The sequence below is a fragment of the Hippoglossus stenolepis genome, chromosome 9, assembly GCF_022539355.2.
Source record: "Hippoglossus stenolepis isolate QCI-W04-F060 chromosome 9, HSTE1.2, whole genome shotgun sequence".
Taxonomy (NCBI): domain Eukaryota; kingdom Metazoa; phylum Chordata; class Actinopteri; order Pleuronectiformes; family Pleuronectidae; genus Hippoglossus; species Hippoglossus stenolepis.
The window spans coordinates 4,494,359-4,517,973 of NC_061491.1; the positions used below are offsets into that span (position 1 = coordinate 4,494,359).

Below are 23,615 nucleotides of genomic sequence, written 5' to 3' on the forward strand. Positions count from 1 at the left end.
AAATTGCACAATTCAGCTAAAACCATCCACCAGCGATGCAGAAATATTTGAACGGGTACTCGAGACAAAATGGTTCTGGTTGATAACAGTTTTGGAAATGTGATTTATGCATCGTACAAGTGCTGAAACGATGAGTCCGCTGATCGATCAGTCGGCAGAGATGAGGAGGAGGCAGAGCTGCAGCATGAGCTCAGAAATCTTGTCAGTCGAGTACTAACACACAGACTTGATGGAATCTGCAAAGAAATCAAGGAGATAAGACGCTTCAGAACTTTCCAGAGGCTCATGTTTTAAAAATGTCCTCACTATCAAAGCAATGAAGTGATGAAGGTTGTCGTTACCTCAATGGTTACACTGCAAACAGGAACTGCATCTACCTACTAATTCTACAAACGTTTTTTCTCTATGTGTAACGTAATGGTTCATCAAATCGGCTTCATACTTGGCACGTGTACTATTAATGGCCCAGGTAAGTACAGTGCCGATTTTGGTGTGATTTGGAAAATTTGAATAAACAGGTGACCAGCGCTCTGCAGCAGTCAGTAGGGGCGGGGCAGTGGGCCTTTAATCTACTGGTTGAACATGTCTTCCTCTACATCCTCAGATAAACTACATCAGCGGTTTGTAACTGGCAGCCTGCTACTAATATCTGGCCCAGAAGATCATTTTAATAATCTGATGATTTTAATTTCACCATCTCTTACTGACACAGACATTCGTAATTCATAGGATAACTTCCTCTTTAGAAAGTTGTCTTGAAAGCAAGCAAAACATTTGTTTCGTTGCTGTAATACTTTCTATTGAGCAGAGCTTTTACTTTGAAAAGTTGTGAAGTTGGGTCTGAAAATTCTCACTTTCTTAACAGACCTCTCAAAAAGTCGACTTGCATTGTATGAAAAAATAACAGCATTTAGGTAAATCATTTAAACTTATATGCACAGTAAGTGAAGAGTATTAAAGCAAATTATGTTTTTATGAAAACAATGGTGAGGAGAAAATCATCATTACAGATAAACCAGGTAGGATGAACACCAATTTTCTAATTTCACCCTGCGTCATAGACTGTTTATAGAAACCTCTGCACACAATGCGATTGTGCTAATTTGCTAAAACGTACACAAATAAAGGCTTAAAAAAGGGCATAAAAGTAGTCTTTTCCTATAGTGGCTGACATTACATCAGCAGGATCAATGAGTTTGGTTCCCAGGGGGGCTCTTACGTTGCTGTTGCCGTTTTTAGCACATTTTTCATTTGCTCCATTTTGCTTTACACAGAAGTTCAATTTGACACTGATCTAGAAAATAGAAAAGTAGAAGAACAAGCAGTTCTTCATGAGGCAAAAACTCAGGGATGCACTTTGAAGTACGAGGATGTTGCTGCTGCAGACGGGATTTATATTACAGGAGAACCAAGGAGCTTGGATTTAATTCTAAAAAAGTGGGGTAATAGCCGACTCCAAGCTCCCTGCACAGAATAGATGCATGTGCTTCAATTCAAGCTACATTTTAAAGAAATGCATCTTTAAAATGAAAACCAGGAGGGCGGGGTGTCTGATAAAATCTCCCTGGAGATGCAGCACGAGGCTCATAAAGAAAGCAACAAGAAAACAAATATTTGCTGTCAAGAACCACCAGAACTCCCAGAGTCGTCTGAACACAGGGAGCACGTTTTTCATTTGTCTCAGCATGTTGCATGGAAGGTTTGCTGTAGACACCCATTTAAACCGCAGACAGCTTATCGAGATGCTACTGTGGAGGCTCCGCACGGCCTCATCCCTGAGGTTTGGCCCACACCACTATGGTGATGTTAGTCATCGTATTTCAGCAGCTCAGAGGGAGAACTCACTCTCGCCTTTTAATATACAAGCAGGGGTATAGTGCTGGCTACAGAGCATGGTGCTGAGTGGTGTGGAAAACATCGGGACAACACTCTACCTATCGAGGTTTGACCATCGTGCAAAAAAAGCCCAACACAAACAGGTGACTCCAAGAAATCCACTCAAATGTTACTGCATGGATCATTATACAAGAGACAGCCTCTCATCAGCTGAAAGATGGAAAAGACAAAAAGTAATTTGTTCTTTCATGAATAAATAGATAGGAAGCCCAGGCCTGTTCACATGGAACTGCTCTGTTGCTTATAGTTGAAGACTGTCATTGCTCCTGTATGAAAGAATGACAAATCTTTTTTTTTTCTTCTCTTTTTAACGACAAGACTAAAGAACTGCACTGAACTCTGCATAATCCCATGAGGCTGTATGTGAGGACGCATACGTCCGAGGCAGCTGCCGTGGACTTTCTCTACAGTTTCTCCATCCTGCCTCAAGTAAAAACAATAGATAATGGCCGAATGAGCCCATGTGTGAATAAAGGGGGCATTGGTGACGTTTCTAACTCGCGAGCGACAGAGACAAAAATGAAAGAAATTTAAAGAATTAAAACATTGCGAAATGAATAGAGGTACCATACATGTAGGGCACAGCCAATTATGTCATCTTGGATAGACAACGAGATTTGAGCAGCACCTCAACTCCTGTGCCAATGTGCCATGTTGGCAACATTGCAGGAGGTTTGGTGAAGTGGAGCTTTGGGCGAACATTCTGATGTAGAGCACGGTTACTGTTAATTCAGGACCAAGACTGTCCTCCTAGAATTAAGAGAAAAACAAGACAATCTGAAAGAACTGCCTGCTTCCAATGTTAATCTTAATGCACATACGATGGCTAAGCGATCAGGCGAAAGAGCACGAGGGATTGATTCCATTCATGTGCTTATTTTTTCCACGTGTTTATCGTGGTTTAACTCAGCGATTCCCTCAGAACTTCAACTCCAGAGAATAAAAGTGTGAACGTATATGTATTGTTTGTTATTATTTTAAACCATATTGAATATAGACTTAAGAACCATGCAGCAATAGTCAGAAAAGCAAACAGCTGCCTCCCTCATTTGGCAGCATCATCACCAGTTGAAGGCAAACAGATAGTATGACAATGACAGAGTGGACGTAGAGACATGGTCTGCTGTTGTCACAGTTTTATTTTCAAGATAGAATATTAAAAACAAAAACGTGAAAGTCATGAATCATGAAACAATGCATGGACGGTGTGTGCAGGCTTACAGCTGCCTATGCATGTGATTACCATGTTTGCCCCCCATAGAGCCGCACAGCTAGTGCAGCTACTGAGCGGATTAATTGGCACAGGATCTAAATGGGTGGATATGCTCCATTGAACCTGTCTAACAGCTAAAGAGAACCATCTCAAGGGTTATACCTGAAATCTACCATTTCTAAGCCTTAATTTGACACTTGACAGAACCATTTCTGCCAAATAGTCCTTCAGGGATAGTTTCTGAACATACCTTCTTTTATCTTCATATTAAACGTTGCACTTGCTAATCAATGCACAATTTAGTACTTTGTGAAGCAGAAGTAATGTCCTGTATATATGTTCATGTGTGCAGACTGGTGCAGACTGGTTGGCTGGTTCTGGTGTTTGCATGTCAGTTTATTTAACTGCCAGCTTCCATTAAATCAGTCCCACGGCCATGCCACTGGTTCCTGGCGGAGAGACGGTGCCGTTGCGCTGGACGTGGCACAGGTGTCCCACACCGCCTTGACTGAACAGGAAGTGACTGCAGTCTTATGCTTCATTGCCTCGACCTTCTCCTCGAGCGATATCCAACAGATTGCACACTTGCCGCATGCTCACTTGCCGCACACATGCATATGGCAAGTACACACATTTATTATAGCATGTGCATATGCACACTAAATCTGCGGTATGGCCAGGGAGCAACACAAGAAGAAAGAAGAGCCTCTGGTGGTTTAAGTTCCAAGACAGATCACATGCAGACGGCCCAAACTCTGCTCTGTTGGAGGACTAAAAAACTGATGACACGCAGGAAAGAGGATGTAGTTTATTTATCATTCAGAGGAATTATGTGGTGAACTGTAGAAAGTACTACTTAACTGTTTTACATGCCAAATGCATTAATCTCAACACTAAGGGTAAAACTGTAAAATAAAGTAAAATAAAAAGTTGATACTGATACACCAGAGGGAATAAATTTGGTAAAATAAACACAAATGTCTGCACTAGACACTAGATTCAGCGAATACATACAATTAGAAAGACATTATTAATACAGTTGGGTCTACAGATGGCCATACTGTGCAAAAAATGTCCAGCCATGCATTGTAGAATCTATTACTCACACATGCCCTTAAATGATGTGCAGAATGTGCATATTAGCATATTTGCATTAGCACTTATTCACCACATTTTCACAGCAGATGGAGGCCCCACATGTACAGACTCACACTCTGTCTCAATTGTCTGTTTCTAATCGTAAGCCAGGTGGCTCCAAATGATGTACAATACAAACAAATGCAAGTACAGCTATCGGGGATAAGACCAGAAAAAGAGGAAAAAGGGAAATTGGATACAAATCTTTGATATTTTTCACATTTTATTCTTTCTAATCATTTTCTTATTCAGTCAACACTCATTACCCATTTAAAACAAAATAATTACCCATGGTACAGCTGAGGCTGATGGAAATTTAGTGATATTCTATTGTGCTGTGATTAGGCTCCAGTTCACAGATCAGATGAGGTCCTCTCCTCCTGCTCGCTCTGTGCAGTTCAGTGAAGCATTGGTGTTTCAGTCTGAACTCCAGCAGTGTCAGAGAGAGAAGTAACCGAGTCTGAGCCAAACCCAACCTGAAACCCCTTTAGGGCCTGATCTACTAAGATCCAAGATGAAGAGTGCTAAATTGCGTGTGCATTATAACAGATTGCACGTTTTGTTGGTGGGCGTTTTGCAGGTGATCTACAAAAAATTGTTGCGTCAATTATGAAACATGTGCAGACATGGTAAAGGCAGTAGTATTTAAATGAGCGTTACTGGTTTCCACCATGGAGCATTAAGGAGATCAAGACGCAAACGCAAAGGTAAATTTAATGCCATGGAATTGGAGGTGTTAGTTGAAGAGGCAAACAAACATGTTGTTGAGCTACAGCAAAGAAATACTAATATAACTCAAAGAAACGCGATATGGGAGAGTATCTGCGAGAAAGTAAATGCTGTGGGTAAAACAAAAAACAATGAAATTAAGAGAAGGTGGCAGGACATAAGGAGAAGAACAGAAGAAAAAATAGGTCATAATAAAACCTCGGCAGATAAACAGGTGGTGGGGGGCGCTGGAAGAGATGCCTCTGACCAATGTTGAGCAGCAGGTGCAGTTCACTTTCTGTGGCAGTAGTGCTCAGGCACGACACTCTGGCCATATAGGGTACACCAGGCAGCTGGTCAGCGCTGTATCTGGTGTGGCCATCAGTGCCCTGGCAGTCCAGGCAGTGGTGAGGTCTCTCAAAACAAGCGGCCCCACTACGGAGCAGCCGGGGAATGGAGAGGGAGGAGAGCGCACCGGGGGAGACGAACGCACTGGAGACAAGCGCAACCTGCTGAAACCAAAACCCCCAGTTAAAAATGTAATGTTGGCAAAAAGAGGGAAATAGGAAGACATACAGAATGCCAATGTTATTTTTTCTTTAGGTATGAGGTACATTTTCTGTTCTTTAGTGGCTGTGAATGCTCAGTTTTGTTTGGCTGCAGCCATCTGTGCACAACGCTCTGCAGATTAGCACCTACCTTTCAAACACGCTAAATATAGACGCAGTCACAAGCACCGCAATTATTTGAAGGCTTTGTAAATCACATTGATTGTGCTAAATTAACGTATTTGCATCTACCCGATAATGCATATTCATTAAGGCAAACGTACTAAATGGACAGCGCGTGTTATTCTGCACACAATCCTCAGTGCGCACCGTTAGTAGATCAGCTTGCGTGTTCTTTTGCGGGTGAAGTTTGCACACGTTTTTACACGAGCAAACCTTTAGTAAATAAGGCCCTTAATGTAGCTGAGTAACTGTGTAACTGAATTCCTGTTACCCTATCATGCAGTTGTTGGTACCAAGGTAGCAGGTTGCCTGTTTACCCCATATACTGCATGTAGATAGACGACAAATCTCCACTTCTCCCTACTATCCAGAAATGAAGCTAAAATATCCCACATACGACATATCCCACATTAAAACCAAACCTACCAGAAAAGAGAACACTTCAGTGTGATAAGAATTACCTGAAATGAGCGAAACCATCTGTGAGAGAAAAGTACTTGACGTTTAACTTTTCAGTATGGTCCCTGTCGCTTCCGCTAACATGGAGTAGGTGGGATTTATTACTTAAACGGAAGCCAGCTACTAGGTGGCGATCAAGGCACTTAGGCTTCACTTTTGGGGAGCTGTTATGTCGTCCGTCTCTATATACAGTCTGTGGTTTGCCCTGACCACTGCACCTTGTTAATGTGCACTGAAAAGGCATCGTTTTATATAGTCAATAGGTAGATTGTGCAAACATGCAAAGGTGCAATGTTCTAGAGACAACCAAACCCGAGCATTATTTCTACCTTTTAACCCAGCCCCCACAACTTCCTTTGGAAGTTTCTATCTACATCTCTTTATTCACCGTCATGCCCAAATGTCATATTTTTCCTCAAATGATTTTCTAATGTAGATGAGCGAGGCTCATAGTCTGATGAATATCTAACTCTGAAGGGGAAATGCAATAATTTCTGTTCTTACTAGATTTTTGCAGTTGCCTAGTGATGCAGTTATAATCAATAGCCTCCGTTGCTATTGGCCTGTTTGTTGACTCTGGGTTCATCAGTTATTCAGTATGCGCTGACTTTCTAGACTACAAAAATCTCAGTATGTTGATAGAAAGAGTTATGGGCATCTCATCTTGTTGGTTTTAAACTTCATGGTGATCTCTTCCAAGCTTAATGCTTACTAATGTGTTTTAAGTGCAGCTCTATTCATCATCTCAGACTGTGGCTTTGTTCTTGAGATAAAACCACAGTCCAACACAGCCAACAAGACAAAGGTCTTCACTGAGATCGATTGAGCCTCAGGTCATTATTCAATTGTTCTGCAGCAGTTCAACCGTTTGAGTTTTCATGAAATTAAAAGTTTGCTCTGCGCTCTCATTTATATTTCTTTTATTTGTGCATCCACAGCTGCTTAATGATGCATTTGTATCCACTTTTTTAAAGAGAAAAGCACTTGACCTCATCAATACTATGAGCCATTTGAAGAAGATGGAGAAGAATATCACTGAAAGCCTTCACACAGAGTATAGCACACAATGCTGGATATAAAGGGACCTAGAGTGTTACATATTATATCAAATGTTTCCCTAAGAACTGCAGTGTCAATCTTCTGCTGTTTGAAAAATGAACTGAGGAGAGGATGATGCCTCTACGTCTCCCTAACTGTATTGTGCAGACCCCTGCAGTGTAGAGCCGCAACATCACTCATCTAGTTTTTTCTTACAAAAGCACTTCCACATTTGAAATGTCCTCTGGGCTTCTTTGTGAAGAGTTATAAGGATAAAGGCGAATTGTGAGAGACGTTGGCTATTATTCCAAAGCAGGGGCCCAGATTTAGCGAAAAAGCCCCCACCTCTCAGAAAGCCAGCGAAATGAGGCCGGGAGGCCAGAGGTACAGTGCGTGTCTGAGGGTAATGATGCGTTTGAAAAGGGAACCCCTGCAAAAGATCCAAAACGATGGCCGAGAGAAAGAAAGAGACATTTCCAGCCCTGTGTAAATGTGCAAGACAGCTGACAAATGTTCCCCTTGGTTAGGCTGGAACTGCTTCCAATCCACACACCACACTGCGCTGTATGTCTCCCCTGTGTAAAGTTAGAATAGTCCAATTTGAATTCTCTGCAATCACTGACTCTCACAGGGGACCTTTTCATAAATGTATGTGAGATTGAAGAGCTTGAAGAGCATGTTTTGGATCGAAGGATCTGCTCAAATCTCGAATCAGATCCAAGAACGGATCAGACAAAAAACTGTTTAAAAGCAAATTCAATAATTCAACGATAATCTAGTTTTGCACAGTAAAAGCAAACCATCTGAAAAGTGCCGTGTTTTGTGTATGGTGTTTTTCCACCAAACGATTTCAAAAAAAGGAGGGAAGAAAAAGATCTAAGCTTTGCAAATATTTCTAATAAAAAGGTTGGGGTCTGAATTTTAAGGTTGATTTATGTGATGTAGACAATAGTGCTTTCTTACCTTGTAGCCCGGGATTTAATTTGACAAGATTCCTGGAGTTTGATGTGTTGCTTTCGACAATTGCTTATCAATCCCAGATGATCTCTGGCCTGATTCTTTCATTTTATATGCCTCATCATCAAGGTGAGGAGTGACTCCGACAATGGAAAACCAATTTGGACGTATATGTCAGCTTTATAATGTTCATAAAAAGCGCTGAGCAGGCAACCATCACAGCTGTACGTTTCGCTGAGTTGCTGTAACTGATCAGAATAGCCTCAGAGTCCCTCAGAAGGGTCATCCACAGCGTGAACCTGCTGTTCACAATTATGTTACACTGTGAAAGCGGAGATAAGGGTGTGCACGGAAAGTTTAACCTTGTGAAAAGACAAAGAGATGTCGGCAGATGAGCCTAATGCAATTTTTCCAGCATTCAAAAAAAGAGCAAACATATACTGTATAGTCAATTCATTGTAATTTATTTCCCAAGGCCAAAGTCGATCTGTGAGTCTAGCAAACCAACACCTGCATGGACCAATAGCAAACCGTCTTGCCTGTGCTGCCCTTGGAGGGAATGAAGAAGATGTTATTGTAGCATTTTAGCTGTACGGCACCATCCACTTGTTATTTTTATTACAGAGTATAAACATTTCCACAAATGAGGCATGATTTAATTGAGACTAGACTCAGTGCTATATCATTACTCTATATCGCACCAAGTGTGGGCAAGTCTGATTCACAGTCTCTCAAGTAAAACAAGGAATGATACTTTCATCTCGAAGTGTCAGTGGGATGTTATGTGACCTGAGATAATTAAGAAAGTAGAAAATATTATACAGGGTTTAGAAGAACTTGTGCTTTGCCTACTAATTGAGACAAGCAAGTAAAGACCAGCTGCTGGACTCAGTCCACAGAACCCTGAAGCTGCACAACTGCTACTGTAGAAGGAGCTGTCCATCTGTTTGTTCAAAGTTCAGTGAAGGTCGACTCGCAGAACCCAAAACTGGACCATCACTTGTTTTTGCCTTTGTCGAGCATAACCAAACTTTGTACGCACTGTTAATGATACTTACATTGATGAGTCCCAGCCACCAGTGCTACAGAGCGCTGGTAGCCTTTTATTCAAAGTTGAATCATATTGAACATATCACATGTCCAAATCAAACAGAATTCGACACTACACTACCTTGGACCCTTAAGAATACACATGCCTAGTGTGAAGCAGATAAGGTGTACAGTTCTTGAGATATACAAGCCACATACAAACAGACAGAAAGAGATTTCTAGAATTAATAGATAGATGCTAGTTTGTCTGATTTCTTTTGTAAGAGAAATATAGGCAAACAATAGAATTTAGCATTGAAATTAATTGTAAAACATATCAATCCACTCCAGTTTACAGACTGACTCCCTTATTCAACCCCGCAGTATGTGTTGTAGCTGTACGTGTGCACAGTTTAGTGCAACTCAGGCAAAACTGTTAGCTGGTTTTCAACCTGTTCAATTGACCGCTTATGTCTGATGGCCCTTGTCAGTCAATGTCACTGCATTTCAACATCATACCTGATGATATGCAGTCTGGTTTGTAAAAAATTATATTTTCCGTGTTAGGACATTTGCTATGATTAAAATGGAAGGTGGCTGATGGGGTGTGACTGGCATATAGAAAAAAACATGAGAAGACATTTCATCGTAGACAAATTTACACAGGTCGTGGATGGATTAAAAATGAATATTTTAGAATGTGTAAAGCCACCTTAACTGTATGTAAACAGACAAACTGATTTGGATCATCTCCCTTGGGACACACTTTCTAGTAAAGTCCAGTCAGGGTTTGTTCTCTATCCCTGTTTGTACCTTCTGCTGTTCAATGTGAAGGTTGCTTTGTTTTGTGTCGGGCTGAAGCAGCAGCAGTAACCACTGTGTCAGCCCAGCTTAGCGCTCCCATGAATGCTCCGCTTGGCAGCAATACACTGCATTGTCCGCGGCTGTGTTGGGAGCTAGTGCTTTTTTTCCTTTTTTTTTTGTAGGGATGCCCTTGCACTTGGCTGTCCTATTTCTCCTGTGTATGCCTTAGGGGAGATGCTGTGATGAGCAGTGAGTGTTCCCTGACCTCCAGATTTAGCCCAGGCATCATACGGTGCTAAGTTAAGCCTGGATCAAGACAGACTAGCTGCAGCCCAAAGCTTCTACCTTACGAAAAGGTGCAGCTTATTGAGTGCAGCTCGAGGAAAAAAAATGTTGTATCATAGTTGGAGTCTCTGAAAATCATGCAGGTTGGCACCTTGGCATTTATGATACAGGGACTAAAGAAAACAACAACAGTAGAACATCACAAAGCCCGTCTACGGCACAAACACAGGCAGGCTTGGACACACTGCTTCTCTTAAACCGAGATGAAAATGTACAGCACAGCGCTGATAGCAAAGAGAATTTACTGCTGGCAAATCAAAAAGATTATTTTATGCCTTACATGAATGGAAAGGAGGCAGCCCCCCCCCCTCCCTCTGCCACCCTGCCTCCATCAGTTACATATTCACAGAAGTGCAGCACAGCAGCACATTCTGCCAATGCAGAACTCCAATTATTTCACACTGTTGGGTTGAGATTGCATGCAAAAAGTGAAGCCCACCAAACATGACTGCTGGAATATGCCAGAGGTTGGATGTATTTTGATCCACATGACTCATGGGTGCTGAGACCCACCCCCACAACCCCCCACCACCACTGACATATATATATTTAAAACTATGTTGATGAGCTTATCAAAAGTTCATCCACATTCCTAAACTCATACATAGTCATTTCACATTAGCCTACATCCACCATATATCTAAAATGCTACACAAGTCAAGTCCGTATATGACACTGTGGTTTCCAATCTGGCAACATACACCTACCTACCGCTACATTAATTACATTTCCCTGCAATTAGCTCCTTGTTTATCCAGTTAAATTAACCATGAAATTATGGATCCTTCCCAGTTCAAGGTGGCATCTCATCTCCTGGTGTATTTTGGTCTCTTCCTGAATATATATGTGCTCATTATGACTGTGAAATCCTGCAAACGAGATGGAACAGGGGCTCTGCTGCTCTGAGAGCTGAAAGAACGATGTGTGTAGTGTGTAGCCAGAGTTAGTGAAGGACAAGGCCAAGGGCGGGAGGAGGGGCTGTGAGTGTGTGTGTGTCTCGGAATGAGTCAGTGTGCGCAGCAGTGTTCCTCTGTTATCACACACTGTGGGAGGAAGAGTTGTGTCCCTGTCTTTTCCCTTAGTCACACACGCACACACACACACACACACACACACACACACACACACACACACACACACACACACACACACAGTGTGATCTCCACTAGATTATTGCTCACTACAAATAACAATCAGTAAAGGGTCCGATTTGAAATTGCAAACATGAGCCCCCCCGCTGGTTGAACATGTCCATGCTTGTACTGGTTTTGTTAGTGATCGGATTTATTCCTCAAATGTATTCATTAAATCAATAGTGGGATGTGGGGGCTGTGGCTCAAGATGTGGGTTGTGTACTTTGCAGAAGTCCAATGGTTTGATTTATGTGTGATTAAAAAGAAAGAATATTCTCTGACTGACACATATGTTGTCCTACTGTCAGGTCTGCTATAGAAGCAAAATCATTGTATCAACCTTTTAAGAAAATCATTCCCATCTCAGTCAGGTCATATTCTATGAAAGCAGAGGTGTGTTGGATGAAATGACAATGACCTTGTGATGTAGAGGTGGCTGCATCCTGTCCTTGCAGAAACCAGTGTCCTCACAATGCTAAATGTTTCTGAGTTACTGTGATGATTCTCTCTGGAAGGACAAGGTCAGCCGTCATAAAGACTTTGATCGTACTCACAGCGACTAGTAAAGAAAAGATGGGAAAGCATAACGCGATCATCTTAATTGGAACGGGTTGTTCGACGTCAGTGGACTCACATTAGCTTGTGTATGAATTCTTGGCACTGTGGTGAAGACAGTGAGGCTTAGTATTTTCCCAGTTATTCCCAGAACATTGAAAAACATTATAACATTTGTACTGTATGACTGCACAAGCATGCTATTATTGATCATAAGTCAGTATGTCAGTCATTAACCACTTAAGATGCAGTGTACTGTACTACCTGATAGGATTTTTCTGTCTTCAAATCTGAGTAGTTTACACTTGCATGGCTGAGCAACCATGAATAAGCTGTCATATGGTTTGACTGATATTTATTCTTAATCAAAATTGCCATTAGATTGTATTATAAACTGGATAAAAATGGATAAATGGAAAGAGGGTACAGATGAGTGACACACAATCAAAGGAGAAATGGTTGTGTTTGTGCTTTTTCTCTGTAAATAATGCTGATGGCAGTAAAACCAAAACAGCAACTAAAATGTTGATGGTAGAATGTAAACAAAATGTACATTAATCATATATTGATCCATTGTTAATGTGAAAATTATAGATCAGTGCAGTCTCAATTACATCCAAGGGTCAAACTTACTGCACCCAACAGTCATAAAGACTTTAACATTTGTTATTTTTATGAATATCTGAAAACAAGCATGTGTTCAGTTTTTGTAAGGGTGCAAGCTGAGGACTTGTGGGCAATGACAAGTGTTTTGGTGACACGTCAACTGGACTGAGCTTATGCTCTTTGATTTTTGCTATCTGGTTGTGTCCTCTTCTCCTACAGTGGTTTCTGGGAAGAGAGTGACAGCAATTCTAGCCTTTCATGGATGTGTGGTTGGAATGGGTGAGGCAGGGTGAAGGAGATACAGTATATTGGGAGGCTGTGTGAGACATCTTGAGACTTGGGGGTAACAATTGCTCATGTTATTCTATAAGCGTTGGTTTATTGTTGCACCTTCTGGTCTCCTTGATGCATCAAATCTAAATTCAATTATTCTGCATGAGGCATCAGCTGCTGCCTGAGTTCTCCTTTCACCAGCTTCCAGAACACTTCCATCACAAAGTGGTGTCACGAACAGGATCTCAAACACAGCAAAGATACGGTAAGTTGCAAATACACAAATTATTCTTTGATTTTGCCATACGACTGGCCTCACGCCAAACCCCCTGTGTAAGAGTCAAATCCCAATTGGTCTATCGGAATCATAACTGAATGAGCAGAAATTAAAGGAAGTGAACTGAGCTGTTGTGAAAATTGGATTTTGTATATTTATAATGCCATAATGCGCTTTACTAGTGTCTGTACTAAATGTGTTTACCAGTGGTTGGTTGGTTTCTGGGGCGACTTCGGATCGTGCCCGACAAAGGCAATATCCGCCACCTGGTTGCACCCTGACCTTGGTGTCATCGGCCGTTGTGGCGGGGAGCTTGTGTCCGTTGGGAATGATTAGAGAAAGACTGTGGTGTGTTTGTTGAACTCCACAGCCCCCAAAACGAGAGGTTACTCTTGTGGGGGGGACTTCGAGTTGCGCCCGGCACAGGCAATCGCAGCCACATGGTTCCACCTTAGGGAAGAGCTCTCCGGGTCGCAGGCTGACCTTGGTGTAATCGGCAGTTTAGCAGGGAGCTTGTGTCCGTTGGGAAAAAAGGTTCTGTGTGCTTATGTGGCAGAAGCCGAGGTGCTGTTTTGTAGTATACACTAATTGGATTAAATAGTTTGAGTTTTTATTCAAAATAGTGCAAAAGTTCGCCACCACTGATGTAGTAAAGCAAAATGTAACTGTGGAAGCTCTGATGCTGCAGCAGAGGTTTTTAAAAAATGAATGAATGAGTAAATGTTTTTTTTATTTTTCAAATTTAAAAAATGCCACCAAGGGAAATAATCAGTCTACAGCCGAGGTTAAAGCCAAACTGTGAACAATTTGTTGAACAATTAAATCAGTCCACCGGTGATAAACAGGTAAAGCAAAGTGCCTGGTCCCAGGCAATGTTTTGCTCCAGAATGCCAGAAGGAGTCATAGGCAGATCAAAAGATAGACTTACAGCATGTTATGCCCTATAACTGCACTCATGTGGGAGTGGACTGATGGTGAATGGCCAGTTGCTGGGTCATTTGCCCCAGAAAGTAAAAAAAAAAAATGACAGAGGAGATTAAAGAAGCTGGAGCAGATGAATCCTTATCAGTGATAATATGTTTGTGATAAATGCTGCTGAATTAATGTACAACATATGCATACAAGATGAATGTGCTTAATATGAGGTAAAGTAGGAATGTGCATGTGCTGACATTCCTGTATGTGAGTGAGTTCTTTAGAGGAATTTACTCCCGATAGCTAAAGTGATCACTGTTAGAACAAAGGCGACACTATGGTTAAAATAATAATCATCAGATGTTGACATCATGTCAGAGATGACAGGAGGAGTTATTGAATGACAATTTTGAACTGAGCCATGTTATTGTTGTTTTTTAAAAGCTGACTTTTCAGAATGAAAGTGAGGAATGTGGTCTGAAGGCTGAGGAGATTAGATAAAGACAAGATGGATCAAGTTATGTTTTGGAAGAAGAAAGATCGGTGCAAGATCTGTCAATCCAGAATCTTTGGGTGTAAATTGATGTGAAATCTTGCTCATAGATGGATGATATATGGTCAAACTCAAGTGGAAAAAGTAAGTATAGGGGAGGGAGATGAAAAGAAGGTTTGCATATGTTTTCAATGAGATGGAACAAAATAAATAAAGAAATAAGGCAGTTTGCTTGCCACAAACTACATTTAATAAAACAACAATACAATAATAGAATAGAATAAATAAAATAATAAAATATACAATGTGAAACTTAAGTCTCCATCTTATGGGTGATTTGGTTAAATAAACTTGAGATTGGGAATATTCAGACTTTAAGTCTGTGGATGGAACAATTGGAAATATATTGCAGATAAAACAAAATCATTTTAAAATCAATCTCACAATTGAATTTGACTCAATCACTTAAGTTATCAACATTTAATCCTAAAGTTTGGTTTACTGATCATTTAAAATAAAACAATTTATATATAATCATTTTAATAACGTGTAGTTTTACTGTGCTTTCTACAAAAAAGATACGATTCTAATTCTACATTTATCTTATATAACATCTGAGATAGTCCCTAAATGAATAGTAAACTATGATTGTTTGGGTTTTAACATGCAGTCTGCCATTGAATCTTGTCCCTCAGCTGTATGATCACATAGTCTCACAAAGTAGCCATATAAAGGCGACGCCTTGTTCAGTCTTGTCCCAGTATAGTAACCGGTGTTACTGGGATCAAAGATCTCCTCAGACCAGGTACAAAGCACTTGGTACAGTATAAGGCACAGTGTTCTCTACTGTTCTTTTGGCTTCACTGAGTGAATCAACAGCGATTACATCTTATTCAACACCTCTTTCTGTGGATGGTACAGTGAGCCAGTCTATTTGTTTTAATGCAACCTTAATAACACATTAACCAAGAGTATCAACCTGTTTCAACCCTCCACTTTTTTAGGGAGCTAGGTGTTTGATTACTGTGAATCAGAACCTCACACACTGTGACCTTAATTCTCTTTCAATAACCTTTGTATGAGCTAAACATTTCCCTATTTATCAGGACAATCTACAGCACTGTGATATGGAGTTAGGGTGATTTCTCCCACCTGTGTAAACTTCTGCTCTGAGTCCAACCCAGTTTGCAGTTCGGTCATTAAACCATTATTTGGTTTAATCACAGCCTCATTAGTGTAAGTGTTAATTGCAAAATATCCTGGGTACAAACACGGGGTCCAGGTGAAAAATAACATGACCCACCGGTGGTATTGCTTGGGTACCTAATGGTGTGGAAATGGTGTGGTTGTTTGTCTGATGAAGGTGAACTAAAGATGTCACCAATGTTAATGGTGTTTCAGACCGATGAGACTGAGCATATGAGAGCTGTCTGCACCCTACGTGACAGTACACAAATGTGAACAAACACAAAAATATTATGAATCATGTCACACACTGTTCAGTCTGGGCTCACAGCTCAGTCAACATTGCTTTGATCCAGTTTATCAAAGCATAAACAATGCTGCAGGCTTTTTCCAGTTTTCTAGTCCCAGCAGATCAGTATTAACTTAACATCTTGGTGATTTCATGCATTTCTGCATGGCTCTGTGGTTAAAACTGTTTTGGTCCGTTGCTTGGCTATCTCGGTGTACAGTGTGTATACCAGAGCAGTGGCTTTGTCTTGTTGTTTCATGCTGTTATGTGGAAAGTAATAGGGCTGGTTGGGCAGTTTTACCAATATATGTACTGAATTTGGACTCGTGCTAAAGAAAAAGGTCTGCTGGGTCGTTAAAAGAAAAGATGTGAAATGTACTTGTGCTATTTCTTAGTTAGAATTAAAGGGTTGAAACAGCTGGAGGTTAAAAAACATCTTTCGACCACAACCTTGAACGCTCAATAAGTCAATAAGGCAACCTTTTTTTTTTACAGACAAAACCAATGAAATGTATTAGAATGAGCTTTTGAGTTGCCATAAAACAGATTTTGCTTCCTTTGAACAGACCTAGCTTTAGCTTTTTTACCTCTGTTTTCAATTTGAATGCTTAGCTAAGCAAACTGATTCCTCGCTGTCGAGGGATATTGAACCTCTCATCTAACTGTTTGCAAGTAAGTAAGGCTGTTGTTTCTAAAACGCACATTGATCAGGGATGTTAGCATTCACCTAGAGGTGCAGTGCTGTTTGCTTTAGTACCAGAGTACACTTTTGATGAAAGTTCACGCTCTGTTCCTACAGTGGTAAGTTAACCTACATTATACAATAAAAACGGACCACATGATCAAAGGAAAGGCTGACCTGATCAATAGTTTCATTATTTTGAGAATAGTTTGTAGCAGACACCCAAACCTGTAGTAGATGGCACCAGATGTAGTTGTTTGTAATTAGTGAGGCGTTAAGCAATGAAGGTGAATGAGTGCAAGGAGTTTGTGTTTTGAATGATTTACTTACCAAAACAAGCTAGTGGTTCTGATGAACAAAAACACATTAGAACATTTAATCAAAAGACCATAACATGTGTCAATACAAATAAAGTTTAAAATGGACTTCTTCCCCTGAAAGGCAGGTAGTCACTGAAATCAATGCACATACAGCAGTGGTTTGGTTATTCTGGTATCATGCATAGATTTGTAATTAGTGCAATTATTGACAATGAGATGAACACATTTAGATTTGCCTACCCACTCTAAGTTAATAATGAACTTGCCATTCAAAATGTGTACGCACTTGCTCCTCTAGTTAAGAAAAGAAAATACTCAGTATAGACCACAGGGTAATGCAGTGAGTCCTTCTGCTGGCTAATTGAAAGTGACTGAGTGCTGCTGGGACTAATTGAGAACAGTTGAATCACCTATTGGTTCCTTTGAGCAGAGTAAAAAGCAAATGGTGTTTAAAAGACTCTGAAATAAAGTCAGTGTAAAGTGGCAGCTGTTGTGCCCCAGCTCACTTCCAGCATTCTTGATGAGCAGCAGTGTTAAGATTACTTAAATCACACATTTGCATTTGTAATCAGTTTGGCTACGTTCCAAGTTATTTTTGATTGTAAAGACAGATACATATGTTAACATGCGGTTACTTCACTTTTACTTAACGAGTGAGGTAAATCAACCTTGATTTCATTAAAGTTCGATCGAAGCAACATTAATCCCAGCCAGCTGCATCTGTTCTGTATGAAGGATATAATTACCAGCTTTTTTCACAATCCTTTTTCAGATGCTTCTCAACTCAATGCAGGTTAATTATTAAAATGCTTAAACACATAATCCATATCATTTTGTGTTTGCCTGGTATCAGACATTTGGATTCTTTCTCTATGCACCATGGGTATCTGTACCAAAGTCCCTGGCAAGCTCTTCAACTGTTATGACTTTTCACAAAAAAAAATCTCTGTCAACCTAGAGGCAAGAGGAAACATAAATTGATTGTTTAGGTAATGTACGTGCTCTGGGGATTACCATGCATGTCTATGACATTTCGTATTCATTACTTATTGATATATTTTAGTGGCTGTGGATGAGGAGGTGTGGGCATGGAGGAGGCTCAGAGAGCAGCTCCACCTGTACCAGAGGATTCATCCGCTCAGCTGAGTTAGCTGATTGATCCTCTGGTTCAAAAGGCAGCAGCAGAGCTGCCACAGAGATACACACAGGGAGATGCATGAAGAAAGAGACTGAGAGAGACTGGGCTGAGCTGCAAAGCCTAGACGCCAGCAGAGAGTGCTGGCAAGTTTATGTTTAGTGTTTGTGAAATTTATGTTTGGTCCATTTAAAATAAAATACTGAAAAGCAACATGTTCGTCTCTGGCTGTGTGTGGGAAACCCCGGTGGCAAATGGCCACAGGTGGGTAGACAGTCGACCGGTTGTTCGATCTGTCTTCCCCATCTGCATGCTGAAGTGTCCTTGGGCAAGATACTGGACCCCAAATTGCCCCTCTAGCAGCATATGTACCATCATTAGCATTTTTTTCTAAGAAGGCAGTAATTAGAACAGTGCTAAAGGCTGCTTCACTACACAATATGGAACATTCAAGGCAACCTTGCCAATACCACATATTCACAGTGTTGTATTTTCAAGATGAAGCAAATTTGTTTTTGTGTACAGTCATGGATCAACTAATAACTGCATCCATCTCCCTCTGGAAGATTGACAATAGAAAGTAGATATTGTGTGATCACATATTGGTTGATGACGATTGTAACGCAGACCCAAAAATTATAAAAACAAAACAAATATCTTCCAGTGAAAAAGTGGTGACACACGTAGAAAACGCCGACGAAGCTGTCAGGAGAGTTTGTGGTGATAAGAGCCGAGGCCGGTGTCTCTGTGTGTGTCACACTGCTTCAGCGCCCACCTGAATAATATAGAGGATTTGTTGCTGTTGTGAACGTGTCTGTGCAGAGAAGCTCCCGCTGTGTTGTACATGTGTGAAAGGCAAACTGTGTAATCTGCGTAGCCAATTCCATTCGGGGAAATATCCGTTTAAGATTCCATCATGCTGTGTTTACTCCAAAGGTGGAAGGTAGAAAGCTATACTTACCAGTATGAAGATTGGGTATGTGGTTTCCCCTGCACTATATAAAGACTTGTATATATCTTTCCTCTGTTGATCCAGTCCTGTAAAGCCGTGTGTTTACACCTGTGAGTTTCATCAGAACCAACTTCAGTACAGAACTGAAATGAAATGGATAAATAAAATAAATATGAATACATTTTTACAATAAATCAACAACTGATTATAGAGACTTGGTACGAAACATTAATGTTAATCAGACAACAACAATCTGATATTTATATATTAGCAAGTTATACATTTTAGTTTTACTTGAATAATATTTGAAATGAAAAGCAGAATCTGTCAGCTCAAGCTCAAACATATTGGCATCTGTAGTCAACAGAAAGCTACATCAGCAGAAACATAGCACAGAGTCAGAAGTGTTAGTGACGGAAATATCATGAAGGTGAATGGGCTCATTATCTAAGTTCATCTCAAGCTGAGTCAATTCAACTGAGAAGACACAAACGCATACATATTCCTCCACACACACACGCCCGCTGTTCACTTACTTTATCTGGAAGAGTGCACCAGGCGGGGGAATAAACATTTGAATGAGGTCATCGCGTTCACTTGCCTCTCATCTCCCTCCACTCTGAATATCTGCCTTTAAGAGTACCCCCCCCCTCTTCTTCTCAGCTTTCACTAAAAACAAGTAGCATCTTGCAGCGCTTGGTGGGCTGCTCCGTGTCCTCTGCATTCTCCGAGGATAATGGGTTGTGGTGCCGCCTGCACAGATGGAGGCCCAGGGAGCGGTCCACCATCAGCCGTGTTAGCTCAACTATCACCCCTCGAAATGCAGAGTTGACTCCATTTGCATCCCGCCAGGATCTGAAACACTTTAGGCGAGGGAAGTTGCACCCCTCCCCTCATCGGAAATAGAAGTGGTCGAGATTAGTGATGTGTTCACCAGGCAGCTGTCCTGCTACAACAAGTTACTGCTCCATCTTTATAATACTGTTTGATTGAATCCTGTTTTAAAAACCCCCACAGATACATAACTGTATGGATTGATGTATTATTAACAAATGTCACTGTGTGTGTGTTTTTAGGGCAGTGACGAGGGCGACGTGGACAAGAATAAGTGCTGTACGCTGTGTAACATGTCCTTCACCTCAGCAGTGGTGGCACAGTCACACTACCAGGGTAAAATCCACGCCAAGAGGCTAAAGCTGCTACTGGGGGAGCAGCCCACCATCACAACAAAAGGTATAGCCCCTGTTCACAATGCATTGTGGGTATAAATGATAGAAGAGCACAACATGTTTCCAGAAGTGGGAAAAAATGAAAGGAATGAGACACAGGATGCCGTATGTGTTGTTTGGAGGTGTTGTTATGTACGTGTGAAGTGGAATAGAACTAAATGATCTTAAGTAATTATGGAGCACTCCGTTCAAACAGTGTGTCCTCTCCACATCTTTCCACTGTTGTTTCTGTGTTGAAGTCTGAAGTCTGATGCTACTGCCTGACACATTGTTGTCCAGTGTACATGATATATTAATGTATAGGCCCAGTGTCTCGATTCACTGCTCTGAAATACTGCATACACTCAGGTACTGTAAGGGTCAAATAACACAAAATTACATCTACTCCAGTTGTTGTTGCTGGAAATCAGCATCTTATATGTCCGTGTTGTTTTGAGCACAGCGGTGCAGTGGTTAGCACTGTTGCCTCACAGCAACTAGGTCTCTGGTTAGAAGGAGTTTACATGTTCTCCCTGTTTTTATGTAGGTTTTCTCCGGGGGAATCAGTTTTCCTACCACAGTCCTAAACATGGGGTTAGGTTAATTGGAGACTTCAAATTGGCCGAAGATGTCGGTGGTAATGGCTGTGTTAGTGTTGGGCAATCTTCACCTCAGTCACATTGTCCTATCATCCTCCTGTGCAATCGTCAAGACCCAATATGATCGTTAGGCGCGGCTGCGGGGGGGTGGGCGCAGGAAATGTCTGAAAATGGCTTTAGTTCGTTTGCTGTTCCATTCAGAATCTTTGACCTCAAATGAAGGAAATAGTGAATGTGTTAACAGGGTGTACAGCTTGTTGACAGAAAGCACCTGATGTCTGTTTATCATATTAATTCAAGGAACGTTGCAGTCTCCTCATTGGTCCACACGCACCTGATGTTTTGGAGCTTTGGAGAGACATTTGAGTCAAATGATTTCTGTACGTCATCATTTATTTAAACCTGTCATTAGAGAGAGCACATTAACTGAGATGAGGGACACAGATAATTACCTCAAGCTAACATGCTAAGTAATTTAAAGTTTTAAATATGTAACAGAGGGCTAAAATGTGTAACTTCAAGAGGATTGTGTAATTTCATAATTGCATAATTAAAAAAACAATGTAATAGTTTATATTATCAACCGAAATAACAGTAGGGGTCAGAATATATTTATATATATTATCGTGGATCATGTGAACTGATCACATATTTTTAGCATAACTGAAGACAGTTTTGACTTCACACATTTTTTTACTGAGAAAGTACATAACAATACATAACAGTGGTGTCGTCAGAGCAGACATAGCTGTGCACTGTATATTCAGCTTTACACGGATGATTCAGTGATTTTAATCACATCCCCAATCCTTTTTATGTGAGTCAGTATTTCACAGCCTCTTTCCTGTGGGAATAATCTCTCCCTCTGTTCCACAGTATCAGTATGTATATGTGACTCATCAGTTAAATATACTTTGCTTATTGGATCTGATAGGGATGTTTATGATATAGAACATGGGTGATTTATAGAAGCAATAAAACACAGCATATAAGCATATTCATTTCAATAAGCACATTCAGTGTATCACATTACTCGGATTCCGTTTGGACCAATGACTGTAAATAAAGATCGACGGCATGACAGCTTCCAAAAGTGAAGCCAAAACATCTCAATTGCCCCCTGGCTGCAGTATAGGTCATAAAGCCCCGCCCCCTCCACGTTAGCAGATGGGACACACAAAAATAGAAAAACAAAATTTCACATTACACTTTTACAGTTGATGTATCTTGTATATTGTGTTGTTGTTGTTTTTTTACTTAATTTAATTTAGTAAAGTGAGATAGTGAATGGACACGTTGTCCTTTTTTTATTTAGTGATTGATCTGGCAATGGTCTTGGTCCTGACCTTTTTTGTCTGTGGTTAAAATCATAAATCACCAAACCTCACTGGCTAGAAAAGGAAAACAATGCCACACAGACTTATTGACTCATCACTTTAATTAAGATCATCATTTTAGATGGTCAGTTGACCTGTTTTAGTCTCAGTCTGCAATCCACGTTCACTCTCTGCCTCTTTCTTTTGTGCTCACCCTGGAGCATGAGCGCTGCACATTCTCCTGCCCTCTCCAGAAAACTAGTGACAAAAACAGAAGCTGGATAATGAAATATGAAAGTGAGCACAGATCCGAACATGCCAGATTGTTTGTTTTATATTGGCAATGTCAGAGGCATCTTTAGTCGATACTTTTATCTAATCAACTATGACAGCAAGTTAAGTCTGAGGGATTACAAGATGCTTAAAACCCAGAAACAAGAGGCTATTCAACGAGGCTCGTTTCTGTGTGCCTGTCACTGTAAAATACTGGATAGTGTTCTGTCTCTGGGCCTCTAGTGCAGACTGAGACAGGAACGCAGAATTTTGGTTGAACTGCTTGTAATTTAGACATTAATGGTTGGAAGTAGAATATAATCATCTAAAGGGGTCAATATGAAGATTGTGGTATTGGTTTGGCTATATTTCATTGTCCACAGAGGATGAGCCAGGCTGTTCCTCATGTGCCACCTTGGATGTTAATTTGTTGTTGATTAGCAATATTCCTCAGGACTATGATAAGACTTGTCATGAAACATTCAGGCTGCCCAGAGGATGATTTTCAAGAACAAGGCAAATGCTTGATTTTTCTGTCTCTAGCACCACCAGCAGGTCAGGTCGAATATCTCAGCCTTATACTGGATGAATTAGAAAAAAACGTTTTTACAAACATTCATGGCTGCAAGACATGTACACTATCCTACTGACCTCAGTGATCTATTGGCCTGACGTCAATCATAAGGTTGACATTGTGCATTGCTAATAGTATCATGCTAACATCCTAAACTACGAAGGTGAACATGATAGAACATTGTACCTGATAAACATCAACATGCTATAGCATTGTGAACATGTTAGCATGCTGATGTTAGCCTGTAGCTCAAAGCACCATAACTACAGAGTATGACGTAATTTCATTGTCTCCATTGAAGTTTCAGAAAATCCATATAAAAAGAGTTTTAAGCCTGTAACCAGGTTGACCAGCTACGAAATGAATCACGACCTTAAAACATTTGATTGGAGCAAAATCAATATTGTAAAATTGTAAAAAGACAAAGGTACAAGACTGTGTACATAATCATTTTCAGAGTGAAGGAACTACGAACCGGGGCGGCTGTGGCTGAGCAGTAGAGCCGTCGCCCTC

At 40.7% G+C, this 23,615-nt stretch overlaps 1 protein-coding gene across 1 annotated transcript in view; it reads left to right on the forward strand.

Moving 5' to 3' along the window:
- Positions 1 to 23,615, forward strand: part of zmat4a (zinc finger, matrin-type 4a) — a 145,245-nt gene that overhangs the window by 60,310 nt on the left and 61,320 nt on the right. The window contains exon 4 of the mRNA XM_035164926.2: positions 20,209 to 20,365. Coding sequence (XP_035020817.2) covers positions 20,209 to 20,365 — 157 coding nt within the window. The remainder of the gene's footprint in view (positions 1 to 20,208; positions 20,366 to 23,615) is intronic.